Raw genomic sequence first — 20,022 nt, forward strand, 5'->3', positions numbered from 1 at the left:
CAAAGAGCACAGCAACTTAATAAAAACTTGTTTAAGAAGCCAAGCATAATGTGTGTTATGTTATACCAATCCTATATCAAGAGTTTAGGACTGAATACACAGAGAACTTTAAAGTCCCCAAAAGATTCTTAAGTTGAAAATCTTGCTGAAGCAATAATTATTGTTTTACTTTCCCAAAGAACATTTTACTTTGGAGAAATATTCTTTTCACTTCAAAATGCAAGTAACTTCGACAGTGAAAAACTTTTATCAATTTAACTCTGAAAGTGTACAATGACTCTTCTGCTTGTCTTCACAGATGTCACATTTCTCCAGCCCAAGGACTGAATTGTTACTGAATACATGCATGATTTTGTACTTGTACTATTCCGTGTCGTCTAAGTAGAATTTGTTATTCTCAGCTCACAGCACCCCCAAATAAAACACCAGCATTTTATCCAAAGGAAACTGAATAAGGCTATCAACAGAAAACACCACTTAATTGCCACCTTAGTCACTACTGAAGACAGTCATGCTTGGGCAAGGTTACTTGTGGTAAATATAGTGCTTTCCTTTACCATGTCAACAATGCCCGTCAGTCAGTATTAGCTGATTTGGAAAACCAAGGTCACTTCTGACACACTGATATTACGAACCTTTGAATAGGGTAAGACTGGTGAAATAAAATACTTGTTTTCCAACGGATGAAAATTTACAGCTAAAGTAAGCCTTCACTCAGTGTCTGTCTTTCCACTGATCCTGGCTGTGGGGGAGTATTTATACCACAGCCCTGCTGAACTGCAGACCTTTTCATAGTGCTCCAGCTTTGCTGGCAAGCATTTCAACCCTAAGGGCCAAGACACCAGCCACCCCTTCCTTCCCCTGTGAGTAACCCTGGAGGGGATGCCTCGCTCACAAATTCCACCCCGAAGCAGGACTCAAGATCCCAGGGATCTGTCTGCAGCTCTGAGGTCCAGTGTCCCTCTAAGCCTCTACTCTAATATTAGGATGATTACTGCCAGCTATTAATGTGAGACTGACTTTGGGAGTGAATTAAGCATGGTATCACCAGCTTTTTTGCTTCAAAGCTGACTTTCAATTGATCACAGCAAGTAAGTGTAAGCATCTGAGTGGCAATGGAGCTATTGCTGCTCTTGCAGCCACACAGAAGGGGAAAGCTTTATAAACTCATTCTTTAAACCAACACTTCAGAGCAGCTGTACAGTGATACTCATAAGCCTCATAAGCAATTAGAAATTGCAGCATTTCATCAGAAAAAAGGAGAGGGAAAGAGGCAAAGGTTTACGAACTGACAGGACAGGTTACCTTAACAAAAGAAAAGACTGTACCTGCAACTCCCTTTCGTACCCTGACCAGATGTGGGGTGGGATTCCCGTCCCCTCCTCCTGCAGTCACCCCACTGAAAACCCTCACTGAGGGGCATGAAGCATTTTGCTGAGAGCGTTCACTCTCCAGGCACCAGGATCCCTTTTGTGAAAATACACCTGGGCTCCACTGAAGGCAGTGGCCAGGATTTCAGCCTCCACCTGACTCCGATCATTTCCATACTTTACCACTTTGGCCTCTGTATGCTGCAAGGTGGTCTATGACAGGCGCCAGCACCGTAGTACATTAAAATCAATCTCACCTCAAGAGCCAATAGCTCCATTTGTAGTGTATGTCAAGTGTTAAGAGATTTGTTTCACAGCCCACAACTTGCAACCATATCAATTCAACATATTTCCTAAGAGGATGTATACCATTTGTAAGGCTACCTTCTCATTCTCAGCTAACAATAGTCCCCAAGGTTCACTAACTTTTTAGTGCGCTGCCTTGGCAAAAGATTACAAGCAGGAAGGGTAAATAATATGTACTTAATTCGAAGATGCCAAAGTCCAAATATCCTTGTAGCCAGGTTATAACTCGTAGCACCATCAAACATTCCCTAAATCTGCTCTGCTACAATGCAGATACCAGTTACTTTGTTATTTTTGAGCATAACACCAAGGCAATCCAGCGGGAAAAAATCAGTAATAACAACTATGACATATTCACCACTCACAATTATCCGTTGTCGTTTATCTTTTCTATTGCCGAAGCTGTCTCTGCTTAGCATCTTTCTTTAGCATTCCACTCATTAGCCAATACCCATAAACAGAGGTATTTATTTTTAATAGTGCTCCCTATTAAAATTCCCTTATAAAATTCTACAGTTTTCTACACTAACAGTCCCTAGCGCTTTGTTTTACAGAAGTGTTAGGATAGTGCTCTGGGCAATTACTCAATAGTATTGGAGTACCGGAGTTGTTAACCTATGGCTCTGAATCAGCAAAGCTATTAATACACCCTAACACATTTTTTGATTAAAAGAATGGTAAACTTCCAAACACCTGTGCTTCTTCAGATAACCACCTGCAAATACATCCAGACAGGGACTTTAGAGATGGGTAATGGAAACGTGTATCAGAAGTAGAGAACCAAGTAGAAACATTCACGTTGTTGGTGATTCAGGTAGGAGGAAAAAAAGTTTCCTTCAATAAAAAGCAAAAGATTTTGTTTTTCTTTCTATGTAGTAAACAGCAGATTTTTATAGGTGCTTTCAGTCTTCTCTGAAGCTGTGTGAAATACCTTGTCAAACAAATCTGAGAAAGTACCAATTTGGCTGTGAAGTTCTGTCATTTTCTGTTTTGTAATCTTGTCCCTGGCTAAGCATAAGAAACTGTACAAGATACAGACTTTGTAGCTCTTAAGAGAGTGTAAGAAACACTTTCCAAAAGGCAGTGGCTGAGGTCTCGTGAACCCCTTTTTCCCTCTTTTATGACTCCTCAGCAACTCAACCGGTTGCAGAGCGCTCTGTAGAGCCGTCCCTCCAGCTGGAGTTTGCCTCATGACAGAGTTGCACATGGATTACAACTCCCAGCAGTCACCGAGCACTGTTTAAATGGGATTTAAACAGAGAAGAGAGAGAGAGAACTCACATGTATGTGCACGGCACATGCATCTCATCAAGAATGAGAACCAAATCAAGTTCTGTTTCACTTACTTACCAATATCTGGGAAAAAAAAAAAAAGATCAAAAAGTTGGACTCTCTCCCCTTTTTTTTTGCCTGTAGAGTACTTCCAGGCATGTACTTTTTTTGCTTTTGTTCTGGGTATAAGCACAACCTGTGATTCTTGGGTATCTTTTTAAAAGGCATCTCCTAGAATAAAACCTAAAGTTCTCTTGGTGCAGAAAGACCAAGACACTCGTGTGTTCACCGAGCTGGGCAGCAAAAGCAGAGAGCAGCAGTAGGTGCTGGGGAGTAATGGGAGTGGGGAATTTGTTTTCTAGGGCAAGAGCCTTATATTTCTTTTGGGGAAAAAAAAAAGTGTTAAGTAAACCCAAAGTATTTTAGCTCTGAAGAAATTTAACCGAGTAAAAATGCAGTGTCTGAATACATTTCAAAAGGCAGAACTAAGTGATAACAGACAATTGTGGGGAAAGAGGAAGGAAAATACTAGAATGACTAATGATGATACACGAAGATGCGTGATTAGATGATCCCAATACAGAGACTTAAGTGGAAGTCTAGGGAGAATAATAAAGACAGTGTAAGTCAATAAAGAGGTATAGTCACCCTTTACACAAGCACATGGTGAGAAGAAATGGGAGAGGAGACAAGCCTCAGCCCTGCAAAAATATTCTGCACTCTCCACATTACATGTGCCAGTAGCAGAATTAAGCTGATACCTGAACCTTTGCTCAAGTAGTTTGATAATAATGAACTTCCCCTGTCAAGTTCATTTTAATAGAAGAAGTATAAGGAGGTCAGAGTGTAAACGAAAATGGGTTCCCAAACTCTCTACACAAAACTTTCTGAGTCTTTAGCATCAGAAAGTGTTATGTAACTCACACAAGCGGACACAGCAAATCAATCCCCTTAAACCATCTGATCCCTAACCCTGAGTTTTCTATTTTTAGTAGAAAAAATACAGGATAGGTCTATCTGGATCTATTACATACTAAATGCATCTTTTTGAAAGAAGAAAAGGGCAGGTGCCATAAAATCCATATAGGGGCTAGATGAAACCACATTTACCTCCTACAATATTTTAGTAATTTTGAATATAAAATATGTCTTTTTAAAGTACACCACCAGGAATGTTTTTGAAGATATCCTGCAATTGCTGAAAATGTGCACTGGTTTGAAATTTATAGTAGCACGGTTGCCAGTATAACACTTGTATGATATAGCCAACAAGCCACTAATTGTAACATTTTTTCCGCATGAAGACTAAATTTGTAAAATTGGCTAATGAGCTGATAGTGGAGACCACAGCTCTATGCCAGATATTCTCATTTTCTTTGGATCTTCCTTTAACTGCAGGCACACGAGAGCTTTATATTTAAAAAATGTGTCAGTACAAATATGTGAGTTTACAGTTGCAGACCATTAATTTGAAACTGTAATGCAAAGAAAGAAGGGCCTAAAATTGCAGAACAGAGTTCCATTGATCCACCAAAGAGTGGAAAGAACTAATAAAAATACCGTAAAACATTTAAAGATGGTGTCCAAGGAGTTTCCAGGAAGAGGATGAGCTCCTTGGGTCTCAGGGCACTGAAAAGCCTGTCCTGTTACCCAGGCACTGAACTAGGTTTGGTGTGCTTGCTTTGGCTTTTGCATGCAGGCGGAAGTCTGCGTTTAGGGGTCAGAATCTTAACAGATGTAATAAGTAGCTTCCCACACATGTTGCTCTAAAGTCTTAGCAAAGATATAATGGAGATTATTACAGTTTGTGTCTGAAAACCTCTGCCATCAGCCAGGATCCTCCTGCTCTAGCTGTGTTGCAATCCAGGACCAAAAGAAATGTTCCCGCACAAAGTGTTCATAATCCAAGATCATGCTGCACATTGCTGAACTAGCTAACAACACGAAGCCATACTGCTACCGTGACAAACATGGGGGTTTATGAGCTAATTTACCCTGCATCTGCCACACTGAAGCATTTCACACTCTTCTGACCAGATTGTTTCCTTTACTCAATCTAATTCGTGAGGTCAAGTTGTGTGCACACGCCCTCAGTACGTGAAAGAGAGCACAAATAAATAGAGATACAGGGCAGTGGGAGAAGACAACAACAACCAACAACCGTGGTCATCAGGACGCACAAGAAGTCATAGCTCATCATGAGTACAGTGATTTTTGAGGGCAACAGAAGAGTTTTCAGCAGGGATCTGAGGGTACAAAAAGAGGAATCTGTTTGCCGCCTTTGCAGCAGCAATCAATGTAGAGAAGGCTTTGTAGAGGAGGCAAAAAAGAAGCAACAAAACAGAACGCTTGTAAGCTCCCCCTCCACAAAGCATCACCTTATTAGGCAAAATAAAAATGAGGACAAACCAAAGCAAAACAATATTTGGGACATGAGCAAATGATCTTGTCGGCATGCCTGGAACTTAGTTTTGGAGGGAGCCATCTCTATATCTATGCCTAAGGCCATGTGAATATGCAAGGCCACTTACCAACATGATATTCATTGCTATCATTTTAGTTCAGGTCCACATCAGGTCTACCATGCTCAAGGCGCTATGTATTCTTTTTTTTTTTGAAGAAGAAACTTAAACTTGCAGCTGAATTGTACTCGATTTGACACAAAAGCAACACGGGAAGAATCTACCTAAAAAAAAGATATTAATCCCTTTCACAGTGCTAGGCTTAACTGTACAAGTGTTTCTGGAAATGTTTAATAGAATAAAAGTAGATGAAAAAAGGCAAAAAGCAAAAAACTGCAGGCACAGCTGATGTAAATGTTTTGGTTTGTTTTTTTTTTTTTTTTTAATAATAATTTTTATATTGCCTAAATCCCTAAAGTCAGTGTCTGGACTCTGTCTGGAGGCTTCCCAAAAATCACTGCTTGTCAACACCCTTTCCACAGAAATAAGTCTGTTTGCCTCCACCCGTGCATTGTCAAGTCATCTCTTCCCATTCGCATTGCAGTTTAAATTGGTATCCTTACAGAAATGTCTATCCCTCCCTTTCCTTATCCAGGAATCTCTCTAATATCTAAAGCCCATGTTAAAATAATTTATATCAACAGAATGCCTCTCCTCAAAGTGCATCTCTACAGAGATCGCTGTAAATGTTTGGACAGTACTTATTATGAGAAGATAAAAATTTGGCCAGTTGATAGCAACGAACGAAAGGGTAACTCAAAGAATTCTAATTGGATATTCATTCACTTTGAATCCTGATCCAAAAATGAACATTTTCCTGTAGAGGAACTTGATAAAAAGTTTCTCCCTCTGCTTGAACAACCTACTCACGGCTTTTGGAAGAGAGACGCAGGTGTGATACATCTGCTGGAGCGTGCCCATCTCCCGAACTGTCTTTGACAGGTTACACAGGATCCCTGAGAAAGCCTTCACATCACCTTGTGTTTGAGGGCATTCTCAATATGCTGTGTCTTGTGAAGTTTTGCTCGTTGGCAACTGCAAACACCGTCAAGCCAAGTTCTCAGCAGTTAAAAAAGACACTGGAAGACCTGAGGGACAGCCCAACTTCTTCAGGCTTTACAGGGAAAAAAAAGTAGTCAGTAGCAAGGGGAAAGTTGATACGCAAACGAAGGATGCATCCACATCTATTGCATTTAGCTCTTTCTGTCTCTAGCAGTCACTGTCATTCATCAGTGTGTGGAAAATGAGTTACTGATTACATTCCTCTCCCCACTGCACAGATCCCTTCAACAGACCCTTTCCTCTTACCACCATAAAGGGGACAATCCTTGGCAGTACCAGCCAAAAGCAACAGTGACTCCAACTGCTTGGTCACATTTCTAAGTAGTCCTTCCCAGCTCAAAGTCCTGGTGAGCCGTACATGCATCAATGGCAGCTGTCTGTGTTGTCCCAGTGCCGTAGCTAAACCTTCCAGTCAGTTGTCTGTATGTCAGTATACAAAATGGCCATTTGATGAGTTCCGGCACATACTGCTGATCCTCACAAAACCCACAGCAAGTGCATCAACTGACACCTCTCACACCCCTACGGACATGGAGGGTTTCTCCCGGGAGTTTTCCCCTGGCAATCACGGCCTTGACACCTGCTTCCTCTGAAAGCAAATCACTAGCTGAAGTAGCTGCTGGATGCAGATGTTTGCATCCAGGGTATTCTCAGTCATAGCAAGCTATGCTATCAAGGGTATAAAAGATAATTGTTCCAGGCATTAGTCTGGAGTAGGAAATCCTTCACAAAGCTATATTTAAGAACTTAATTAAGTCAATAGTTTTTTTTTAACTCCATCCAGCAGTTAAGCCAAAGTAGAACTAATTGTGATCGCTAATACTAGAAGGCAAAAATAAGAATACTTCTTGTGAGCGTTCCAGCACACAAACTGCCTGTCATCCATCACCAACTCCCTTTGGCTGTTCTTCAAATGCACATAAGTCTTCACTGTTGTGAATCTCTACTGTTGAGAATAATGCACCTTCCTGCGTTTCTGTTTTCACTCCTGTGTCCACCTTCCCCTTTCATTCATTATGCCACACAGCTATTGAATTATCAGAGAGGTGGGTGGCTTACCTTTAGGGTTAGTCAGATTATAATCATGCCAACTTTTTGTTTACAATGCCTGAGCTGTCTGAGTCTTTTGAGATTCACTTCATCAGTCAAGATTAATTTTGGTCTTTATTTTAAGCCTAGAAGCCGTCCAGAAGGCATCTAACAAATATGCGAAATACAGAGATAATACCAATAAGCACCTTGGGGAGGAGACAGGGAAAGAAAGGTCAGGAAAGGCACCTAAATACTACTTTGGATACTCATCTGCAGCCCTTTCAGCCAACTGTGTGCAGGATAAAAGACTGTGGTAACCTTATAGGATTAGCACCACAGAAGAATTGTTTAGAGTGAGGAGTGAATGTCACAACATGTGATCAGTGGTGACACTGCAGTATAAGAAGAGGCCCCAGTAGGCTTTGTTTCCTGGCTATGAAAACAGTGCACAGAGCAAACTTGGCCCTATCACTCACCTGAGCTCTTCCTAAGACCTCACATTTCCTCTGTTTCCAATTTCACCTTCATAACCCACTTTTTAATCTCCCCCAGCACATGGAAACAGAAACTAGGATCAAGAGGGGAACGCTGCCAAAGATTAGAAGTTTGGGAATTTACAACTGTTATCTAAGGGAAAACTATAGTGGGAGCCAATTGCTTTAGTCAGAAGTTTTTGTTATTGTAAAGAAGTTTTAATATGTGTTTTTGCTTTCTAAATCAGAAAGTGGAAGTGTAGTATTTTATGGGGCTAACAGAAGAAAAAATAAAAGCAAAAGCAATTCAACTCCTAGTCACCCAATCTGGAAATTTGTAAAACTAAGGTCTGCAAAGCACTAACTCGGCAACAGATGTAGTGAATTATAAACATGAACTCGTCACAGATTACTGTAAAAAAGCAGGCAGGCGTCCTATTTTAAAACACCTTTTTTGTTTCCATTATTGTTAATTCACCTTTCCCCTTACAGCTATTCAATACAAAGCACGACTGCAAAGTACTACCAGTTAAGCAATCTGGAGGAATAAAAAAAAAAAAGCGTTTTCAAAAATTACCGAACAATGTTCCAAGAAGAAAATCTGATTTAAAAACTCATTTCTGTTCAGCAGTCAAGTGGTCTGTTTTGAATTTCAATGGCTGTCGGTAATGCTGAGGTTTCTGTGTCATTGCATACAGAAAAAGCTGACGAGGAATGGTGCTGTCTTACTCCATTCCTAACCACAACCGGGTAGATAAAGTCTGAAGTCACAAGTCAGCTGAGAGCTCTACTAAGTCTATTAAAAAGTACTGGCAAAGCTGGAAGGAAGAAATTTAAATGAGGGCAGGTTAGATGTTTCAAAGGGATGAGTGACTGATCCTGTTTTATGTTATGCCAGACAATGCTAATAATTTAAACACTAGCTCTGTCAAGTGAGAAATAGATGTATTATCGTCTGTGAATTATTAAAATTGACTTCACCTACTCACCTTTAGACTTTTCTGGCTGAAAGGAAAAAAAAAATCAAGAAGAAAAACTCTTGCAAGAGAGGCATGCACTCTTAATCTATTACTAATGTCTTCTCGAATCCTGTTAATATTTTTCATATTGTCTGCTTTGGTGAGCTCAGACACTATATGTGAGGAATGAGCAAAAATTCCAGCTGATCCTAGGCATAAAGCCCTTTAATGTTTAAGTCTCCTCTGCCCTGCAGATAATTACTGTCTCCTCTTTCACCCATCCAGCTGGGACATCAGACAATTTGGGGAGCATCCAAGATGGGCATGAAGATCCATTTCCTGGTTCATGACAAATACTGTAGTTGTTTATGTCACAGAGATAATTTTCCAGGGTTTTATTCAACAACAAACAAACAAAAAAACTTTTAAAAGTTGTTTAGATCTACAAGGCTTAATCTCCCCTGCAACTCAAGCACACAAACTCCCCTTGAACACTAGGGAAGTACTAAGGATGCTAAAAAATAATTAACAATGTAAAATGTTTTTAACTTCTGAGAAGGTCGGAATCATTGCTACAGGTTTTTAGTGGAATACAAAGATGAGACTTGAAGATATGGAAGGTGGTTAAGCACTCATCAACATCATCACGACAGGGCAGCAACAATAACAAAGGTCCCACCTCGTCTACCTCTATCACGAAGCTGTTAATTTACAAATGATGACTCTAAAGGTGATAGAGGGGAAAGGTGAAGGTTTATTTATTTTTTAAACAACCACTTCCAAACCTCCGCTTCCTTTCAACCATTTGCCCCTTTGAGAGAAACTGTGAACAGTGAAGGACAGAGATATAAGTCTGAACAAAAACTTCTTGTGGATTTTTTGGGGGAGACTGAAGACCTCTAGCATCAGTCTAAAAGAAAGCCTGACCACTCCGGAAAAGTACCTTCCCCCTCCCCAAATTAGACTTTTCTTAGAAAAACTGAAAAGCCACTTTTGTTCTCTTTTTTTTTTTAGAATATTTTTTGACCTTTTTTTCCCAAAGGTAAAGTTAAAACATTCCACATTTTCTAGGGGAATAAACCTCAAATAACTGAAGAAATAAAAGAAGAAGGTGAAATAAGCCTACTGTCATTATTGTACTGTGAAACACCTGAATAACATAAAATGAAAGCTTTAGTAGACAACGCCCCAAGCGCCGCTGCTTCCGCAGAACTGGCTGCCTCTTCATGCATTTCTCCTAACCTTGTCCACATGGCTGTTTCACGCTGCCCGAGGATGTCCCTCTGAAGGACAACTGCACTCACTCTGATAATGTCTTCAGCAACACCAAAGTAACACTGATACATATTTTGCAGGAGGTGGCACAGGACTCTGAGAATCTGTAGCTTGAAGTACCGTCTTTCAATTAGGAAAAATGCCAGGTGCCATGGCATACCCAGGCTCGAGACAGCTATGTCTCTGGCAAACCACTGACTGGAAGACTTCATGCTGAAAAGGCTGATGTCAAGGCATCTGCTGACCCAAACTCGGCAGAAGCTGCTTTTAATGACACTAAAACCATCTCATGGCTTCTCAAATGAAGCACACAAACACTCTGTGGCTGTCGTCTTCCTTTGTGCACCCACTCACCCATAAAATAAAATACAAACAGCTGAAGGCAGGCAAGCTCTTGCGAAGGCTGGAGAAATAAGACAGGAGTCTAGCCCTTCATTCCAGATTTGCTGAAGGAAACCTCACCTCTGTCTCATATCCTCTGTATTCAAAAGCCATTTTTATTTTCATATAAATCATGTCACTTACAGTTCTGTGCTGCCGTTCTAAAACCATTGCAAGAGTTGAGTTGGCACAGCACTCTTAAAAGAAAAGGTTACAACGTGGTGGGAAACACAGTCAAAATGTGAGCAGCATTGTTAATGTATTGCTTGACTTTTAAAATCCCATTGTAAAATAAAATAAACAGCTTCTGAAAGGGAGGCAGATCTTCAGACATACTCCTACTTTTGAATGCGAACCAGCAATCAGGTCTGTAAGTGACCTCAACCACCTCTGACACCAAGGTCTTTAGAAAGCCCTGGTGGGAACATGGGAACACTTTTGTGTTGAGCCACTCTGCCAGTACTCCAGTCTCACTGGGCTCTCCAAAATGTGGTCTGAACCACAGTTCAGCTCTTTTGAATGTCTGATCTCATGTAGGAAATGGGGAATAGGCTGTAGGTGGTGGAGACTGTTGGCAGGAGGGAATACGTGGCAGTTGTGACAAATGTGTCTTTGGTGCTGGGCGAGCCTGGACTTCTGTGGTGGCTTTTGCCTGCTCCTACCCACGTGACTTCCCTTCAGAGGCTTTGCATTTCCCACCACATCTGCTGGAGCACAGGGAGTGTTTGTATGGGACAGGCATAGGACAGGCAGTGATAAGAAAACAAGGGATGGTCCAAATGAAGATGAGACAACGGATAGAGATAACAAGGGGGAGGAGGAGGCCAAATGGCAGGCCAAGAGAAGGGGGAGGCAAGGGGATAAGAAGCGAGATAAAGAGAGACTTACTGTGCATGAATAAACATGAATAAGTGAAGAGGTGGCGGTAAGACCCCCCACCGCCAGGAAGGCAGAGAAGAATTACGGGCAGGAAACATCACTGCAGGAGCAGTTGATTAAAACTACAAACTGCATGAACTTGGTCTAATCCCTTCTTGCCTGCAAAGCCACCCTAAGAGAACCTGGTTAAAGAAACTGTCTTGAGTTATTTCAGCATCTCCACTCCCGAGTGCTGTGCTCGCGTACAACGGGGCAGGCAAGCAAGAATAATCAGCTGGCACCTCCTGGAGTTCCCACAAACATATGGGCTGGACTTCTCCGTTCCCATCACAGATAAATTGCTTTGCTTCATATTAAGATGCAGCAATGCACGTAAGCACACTCGTAGCTCCGAGTATGGAAACTGTCCCTATTAACTATTCATGCCCTTGAAGTGAAGCACTTGCTTGGATGCTTGGCTGAATCAGGCCCTAATTAAGCAGGTAAACAGCCTTCTATCCTCATTCACCTCTCCCTCAGCCTTAATCCTCCAGTCATCTAAGTTTAATTTAAAAATCTGTTTTCAGGAGTTGAGCCTGGATCTGTCACATCCAAGATTGCCACTAATTGCTATGTGTCAACAGCATTTTGAAAAATGAGCAATGACTTAAATTCACCAACCCTTCTGCCTGGATGACAGCTTTATCTTTACACACTAGCTTTTCAACGGGGTTGCAATCTCTTTACCCACACAGAGTGGAAAATTGCCTTGCCCAAATGCAGTTGGAGGTTTCTTCAGCTCGCCCAAACATTTCTGAAGAAAAACTACTGATCTTGTAAGTGAACATATGGAGCAACACCCAGGGTGCAAAACCACTCCAACTTAGAGCCCAGGAGGTAAGGACACCCTCTTCCTCTCGCTAGTCTTGTCAGATAGTTGCGGTATTAGGGGATCAGAAACCAGACTCAGAGAGACAGGCTGATGTTCTCAGGAAGATCAATGAAGATGTGAAGGTCACAGATGACACATGGCTGGTTTCAAAACCTCAGGAATGACAGCAGGGAAAGAGGTGGTGAAGAAGGAAGGGGAACAGAGCCAGCTGTAGAAGCTGCCAGAGAAATATTTTGTTGGAGGCACAGCAGAGGAGGAGCAGGATGACGCAAAGAGAAGCAACTGAGTAAAGCACAGCATATGAGGACTGCAAACAGGGGAGTCCAGAGGGATTCCTTTACGGGATATGGCTGTCTAATACTGATGTAATGAGCTAGTTATGAAGCAAAAAGTCAGAAATGTGTGTGGGAGTGTTGGAGGGGCACATATTAGGTATCTGCTCCCACAAGAAAGGAGGTAAGCTAGGGCTCCTGCTAAGAGTCTGTTAAGAGGATTAAACAAGACAGTGAGCAAGACTGGACACGAGCCTGCTGAAGCTTCTCAGGTTTAGTGACATATTGAGAGGAAAACCTGACAGCAAAAATGATCTTCCTATTTTCTGAGGAACAAATAAGATGAACAGAATCAGGGTGAGTTAAAAAAGTAGAAAGCTGCCTGTGGAGGGACAGTTGTGTCCACTAGGAATGGCAGCAGAGCACAACGCCACCAGGCCCTCCTCCTAACTTTGACGCCGCCTCATGATTTCGCTCAAGTAGCGAAAATGTCTGCTCTGCCATACATGTGTTTCAGAAGCAGAAACCCAGTGATGCTATTTTTTTAAACCTTTTTCACATGCTTGTTGAGAAACATTTAAAATACATTAACTGCACAGTGCCTTGTAGATGCTATACAGAGACGAGTCACTACTAATCATTATTTTACTTGGCTGAATTCGACAAGCGTGTTTTCAGAGATACCTCTGAAATGCCTGATATGTAAGGCCTTAACTAAAACAAACAAACAAAAATCCACTGCAGGTTTTATTAGCAGGAGGGACAAATAAAAGGAAGAGGGTGGCAAAGCAATGCAGAGATAATGTTGAGTTTGAAGTAAGGAATGATACAAACGTTTTGGCTGACACAGCAGCAAAGTCAGCTTGGAGGAGAATTAAGGACAACAGAGCTAATCATTTACCAAGGCAGTAGTTTTCAGATGCTGACATACATTTTCAGAACAAGGAGAAAAAAAAAAACAAAACCAACAGATAAGAGAAGACTGTCAGAATTACGCAACTTGCAACTTCTTTACCTGGCTGCTAGTGAGGAAAATAGACAGGAAAATCATCTGAAGATTATTCTTCCTTGAATGCTCCCATTTCATTTTCATGACTATTAATACAGGCCACATATTGACACTGATGAGCAAAAAGATCCTTGAGGAAGGGAAGCACGTGTTTCCTCCTGCAGACATCCGAACAGTTTGCAGTCACAGGCGGCTCTGAACTTAAGAGTAGGAAATGAAGCTTGTATGAAAACTAAAGTGGAAGTGTGGGGCATTTAGGGTTTTGTGATCGTGGTTTCATTAGACTCTAAATGCTCTTTAGAGCAGGAACACTTAGAGGAGTTCAGAAATGTTTTTGACTTTAAGAAAGCTGACTTTGGGAGAATGTGATATGCCCCAAGGAATTTTTACTGGAATCCTATGAAACATGGGAAACATAGAGCTGAATTTTTAAAAAACATCTGAAGAGACTGAAATTTAAAGCCGTCCTGCTTAATTCCAAGGCGGAAAAAGGGCAACTGAGGCCAAATGCAGTTAAGTAAAGATGTAAAGTTTCATGTAAGCAACACTAACTAAAGGTTTAGTCTAGTAAGCAACTAACTGAACTAAGACTTGGGAAATTTCTGTTCTATCTCTCTATATATATATATCTGCAGATATTTAGATACTACAAACAATCCTTTGAAAAGTAAACAACCTGGTAAGGAGGGATACAGAACTTCTTCAGAGTTAGAAAGAGCAATTGGAAAGAAATAATTCGGGAGGATGAAGTACCTTTTGACACTGCCATGAATTCTTCTCCAAACCATTACATGGAGTTTCATTTACATCAGTGCTAGAAAGGACTGGCAGAAAAATGCTTGATTGCTTAAGGCGTATAACAAAAGGAAGAAGTTAGCAGGTTAGCATGCCCTTTTTTCTTTGAAGAATAATAAAAGGCCAGATGACTGCTTAAATATTAGCATCACATTGTGACAGTGTTTCCAGGGCTTGCTTAAAGGAAGGAAATTTGCATTGATGTATGTACATCCTCAGAGTTACAGCCATGCCAGCCCATAACAAACGCGATGCACGAATACAACCTTCAGTTCCTATCCTAGGCAAGCTGTAGGACACCTGCAGAAGCAGGTGGGAGGGAAGGGGAAGAATCCATGTAACACATGCAGAGCACTAGATTCAGAGATAAAAGCAACATTTACATATGGCTGAAAGTTTCTTTTTTTTTTTTTCCCCCCCTTTTAAAAAGTAACCTAAAGTCCTAACTGAGAGACAGATACATCTTAAGTTCTGTGATGACAGGACAGACCACTGAGACCCGGAGTCAATCTTCATTGTTGCAGGGAAGGACAATGAAATGAAGCAAGCTCCTGTAGAACTGTTAACTTAATATCTGCCATGCAAAAATAAGGGAGGCAATTTTACTCTAACACCTTCACAGGCACAATTTGATTAGAAGCAATTGTGCAATTCTTGGAGGGAAATTTCTGCATACAAATTAATAGTAATTGTCTTGCTGAAAGATAAGAAAATTAAAGACAGGCCCTAATTCTCTAGAAATTACCCAACTTCAGGGGCCGAGAGACCTGATGATTCTGACATCCTGTGCTGCAGGGCTGCTTCTTTCCGCCGACTGCCGTGGCTTGTTGAATTTCGGTTTTAACTTTGAAAAGGAATTTAAAAATAATTTTAATAGTATATTTTTGTGAATACCAAATGGACTATTTAGATCCAAGTATAGACTAAGTTGCCTACCTACAATATGAACGTTCTGATTGTAACAAAAGTAGAAAAGACTAGTGAGATAATTTCTGAAGTATCTACATTTTACAGGTGAGTAAATGGTAGTGGAAACTGTAGTGGAAACTTATCTTTACATGCTTAGGGCAGCAAATGACTGTGAAGTATGACCTTCCTAGCCATGTGCTAAAAAAGCCTGCAAAATGTGTGAAAGCATCTTTCACAGTGCATCAAGTTTAGTATAAAAAGCAAACTTGTCACGAACCTCCTGTGAAAAAGGCTGATTTTAAGAAAGGCCAAAGTAATCATTTTTCCCAAATCCTTGCAGCAAGTTAGAGTCTCCAAACACAATTAAAAAGGGTCAGAAAAGATACCAATAGGAATTCGATGCAAGCCGAAAGAAACGATACCGATAGGTTTGTAGTTGGCAAGATGCAAGGAGGGAAGGAGGGAGACAGGCATTAGAAGCATTAGCAGGAACAATTCCCAAGGCCAGTAAATATCAGGGGGCCCCAAAGCAGTCAAAAGCAGAGTGAAGAGATTTAGAGTCAAGGCATTCAAAGGGTCTACTTAATTTGACCAGAAGACAGTCTCACATTTCAAGGTTTCTTCTTCAGTACAGCTAAGCTTTTCAATGGGAGGCCTTGACCCCAGGGATCACCAACTGAAGAAAACAAATGTGTTTTCAAATGAATGTATTGGCACTGTCAGAACTGACTGTACACAAGATTAAATGATATTTATTTTCACTTTCCAGAATACCATGTTAAATTTTAGAGAGACAGACAGACAGAAACGTTTCCAAATAAGACATGAGAATCTGAGCATCAGATTTTCTGTGTCAGCGGGGATTCAACAACAGAATTCCTGTTAACTGATCTGGCTAAGCCTCCTTCCAAAATGTCAACCTGAGGCTTTCTTGCCTTCAGTGGTCTTGGTGAGGGTGGCGGGAGCGGACACGTGCCGTCAGTCCATTTCAGTTCTCTCATTGCTTTTCCTCGCTTTCTCACGATGGATTGGATTTTTGTCTGGCATTTTGGAATTGCACAGATGTGATTCCCTGAGTGAAACAAACAGAAGTTTGCCTGCCTTTGATAAGGAACAGAAATAAAATCAGAACAACAAAAATGAAAGTGATTCTGTGTACCCATCCTGAGATGCTCTAAAAAGGAAACTTTGATTGCAGGAAGTGGATGCCAAGCCAATCGCCAAAAATCACGGCACCCAAAATAACAGCTGAAAGTCCTGGAACACCCCTGCCCCGCTTCTCTGTGTGGATGAAACAGATCCAAAGCTATTAAGTTCTGCATCTTACCAGCTTTGAGAAGCATTGCGTACTTGAGGATTTAGGTTGGATCTTCTTTGCATCAGGTAAGGAAAATTAAAGTTACAATCAGATTCAGTGTCTTTGCTGCTTCCCATGGAAGAACCATCCCCAAAGAAATCCCCATTCAGAAGTTATGTGGTTGACATTACTATACAAGAAATGCAGTCAGCATAAAAATATAAAGAACTGTTTAAAAAGCTCTTTGCTGTTGTCGGTCAAGAGAAACCAGATGACATGATGAGTATTTCAGTTGGTCCCCCATGTCTTTCATGCCACACATGAGTAGTCTTGCCTAAACTACATGGACACATGTTTTACTGTTTCTGAATATGTGGATGACAGAGTCCACTTAACTTAAAAATTTAAATAAACCACTGCAAATCAGGACAGGTTAAACTGGCTTGGAACTAAACCAGGGAAAGATACACCAACCTTTGCCATTTCGTAGGCTGAAAAAAATAACACCACTTCTGTATCCTCCAACAAGCTCATGACAACATGCAATAGGTTCTACCACATCTCTGCATAGAGGACTTTGCTCACAGTTCATCTGCATATTCCTTAAGACAAAGATACTTCAAAACCCATTTTATGCTTCTACCTTGATCGCTCTTGAGCAGCTTCATGGCCTTCTTGTGTTCCACAGGAGCCAAGTGGGAACCGTGTTAAACACAGGGCAAGATGAGGGCAGTGGAAGAGAGAGATGGAGCCCAAGGAAAGGTGGCCTAAGACAGACCAGATAATTTCAGACATCTACTAGTAGAGTTTATACGCAGTGCTAATTCAAGGCCACATTCCACTCTGTATTTGAATACATCCCTATACTCATATATGGACCCACTAGCAATTTCATGAGCATTCCTGAGGGACCTGTGCTTACTCACTGTCCCAAAATAGACATGCGTATAGTGAGCTAAATCTAAAATCCAGAAACTGTGCTCCCAAAAGGAGACCAATAAGGACAGAAAGGAGACCACAGGCACCACTGTTTCAGCAGAAAATAGGCACATGAATAAGGTGGAACTAGAGCGAGGGCTTCAGAATAGCTATGTACTACCCATGAATTTTGAGAGAGTGAATATGTGCTTGTTAGTAAGAGGTATGACAAAGTAGGAAAGTGGGTCTCACAAAGCGCAGACTTGTTGGGTCAAGTGTCCTTTTCCTGTTTGGCAAGTCCTTTTGTCTCTGTGTCCTCCTTATCATCCTGACACCTTACCAAAGCACAGAATGACGGACAGCTCTTAACGACTTCCTAGTGTTTGATTCTGATACACAGGCCTCGCCCTATTTTGAATAACATGAAAGTCTCTATTCCCCTCTGACTTTCCACTTTAGAACCCATGTCCACTTCCACACACACGGGTCCCCACTCCCACCCTGCAACCTGTATCAAGACAGACATGCTCTTGTCACACCTTGCTTGAATCAGGCGGCTGAAGCCAGCACTTCAGAACAGACGGACTGACAGCCGATGCTGCGTCAGCAGCCGGTGGGACTGGTATCACCCTCCCGAGGGGACGAGAACATCCTCTCCTGGGCACACCCGCTCCCACACCGCACAACTGGGGCTATTGTTCCCTGTGTCCAGAAACCAGGCTCCATCCTGCACCATCTCTGTGCGCTGCCACCACCCTGCCTGATTTGGGAATACTGTTTCTTCCCCTCTCCCTAGCATGCTCATTAGGCCATTTGAGCACAGGGGTTAGTGGCTTGGTCCTGCCAGCAGTGTGCGCAGGCTGGGCACCCACAGTAGACTTCACTGAGGCATTCCTGGGAGTAAAGACATGTTCTGCAGATGAGCATTTACTGAGCGGGACCCTGCAAGGCACCCGAGAAAACAAAGCACACATGCACTTCTAAAATGGGCATTCTGTGGTACCCACAGTTACAAAGATCTAAGCTGAACGGGGGATACTCACTGGGTGGAGTTGAAACACTGTCACAAAGACACAGAAGGAGGTACTTTAAAAATCAAATCTATAAGTGCCCACCTTCCTCTCCGCTCCCTTCTTGTGGCTGGAGAGGTGACCACATACCCATTTGAGACCAGAAGGAACGAGAAGTTTGTTTTGCACTTTGTTATGTTTCCCATAAGGTGATGTTTCACCCTCCCCAGGCATCGCCTCTCCTGTTCAGAGAAGATGACCAGAGCAGAGCAGTGTCTCTGTGACAGGATGAACCCGCTCCTCTGGGCAGCGCTGCTTGCTTGCTTGCTTGCTTGCTTGCTCGCTCGCTCGCTCGCTCCCAGGTAGCTGGCTGTGAGGGGGCCAACAAGCAGGCTAATTTGGAGCTCTAAAAGCTGGCAGCAGGAGCACAATTAAACCGTTTTCACAGACTGCTGGCCAAATGCAGCAATTTATTGGCTCAGTGATTGGATTATTCATTTGCAAAGCTAAGAGAGGGCATTTTCTTACCACTTCAGTTGGCCTGTAGTACTTGTGATTGACTGTCACATGAATCTTGCCAGTCTCTTTGCATCGTCCTACTTCATTTTCATTCTTCCCTTCCCACCTGTAAAGAAGATAAACATTTAATCAACCCATAATTACTTTAGTGCTCTGATCTTACCAACATTTGGCCTGCTTTCATTTACTTGAGGCTGGTGTCAATTCTCCCTGCAGGACAGTATAAACTCATTAGCTATAGGAACAAAGGCAGAGTTTAGACTTGAATGGAGCAACAATGGCTTTTGAAGTCTCTTTGTTTTGGTTTTTGATTCAGAGGAAGGTCTAAAATACAGGACTTCCAAATTAAACACATAATGCTAAGGGAAAATAAAATGTCCTGATTTCAGAATGTCTCATGTATCTGCAAATAAATATGACTGTAAGGTTTTTCATTTGTGGATTGGTTCAAAGCTGTTTTCTTAAAATATTTTTAATTCTTGTATTTTGGCCAATACTTTCAGGAACTCTTTAACCTACTAATTTTATGGACGTGAAGCTCTGTTTGAATAGCATTAAGCTGCATAATTTAATTTGTGCTTAACTAGGAAAAACAAAACAAAGACAGTTCTTGAGTTTTCAGTCCTAGCTCGACATGGCACTTCACATACACGTACTGTAAACAGTACTCACTACCTGTGAGCTGAAAGCCCGCTACTTTGTCCAAATTAGTTTCGTATGTGTTGAACAGCCTGCAATTTGCTGTAATTTATGTGATCTGCTTGTGCCGTGAACTATTTTGTTAGCAACTGTCCTGGTCTAAAATTTCAGGAGCAGCGGAAGAGGAACGGTTATGTGGGTGACTAGCTCTGCCTTTGGAGAGGCCAGCCTGCAGCCTGGAAATGAGGACAATTCTCTCTCTCAAAACAAATGCTTCAGATGACACGTGTAGGAACATACATTGGTGCATCA

General features: G+C 41.7%; 1 protein-coding gene across 1 annotated transcript in view; it reads right to left on the reverse strand.

Annotated features, from left to right (window-relative positions):
• Nucleotides 1-20,022, reverse strand: part of GMDS (GDP-mannose 4,6-dehydratase) — a 427,638-nt gene that overhangs the window by 55,241 nt on the left and 352,375 nt on the right. The window contains exon 9 of the mRNA XM_074576072.1: nt 19,081-19,177. Within this exon, the coding sequence (XP_074432173.1) occupies nt 19,081-19,177 (97 nt within the window). The remainder of the gene's footprint in view (nt 1-19,080; nt 19,178-20,022) is intronic.

This window comes from Larus michahellis, chromosome 2, assembly GCF_964199755.1.
Source record: "Larus michahellis chromosome 2, bLarMic1.1, whole genome shotgun sequence".
In the NCBI taxonomy this organism is placed as follows: Eukaryota; Metazoa; Chordata; class Aves; order Charadriiformes; family Laridae; genus Larus; species Larus michahellis.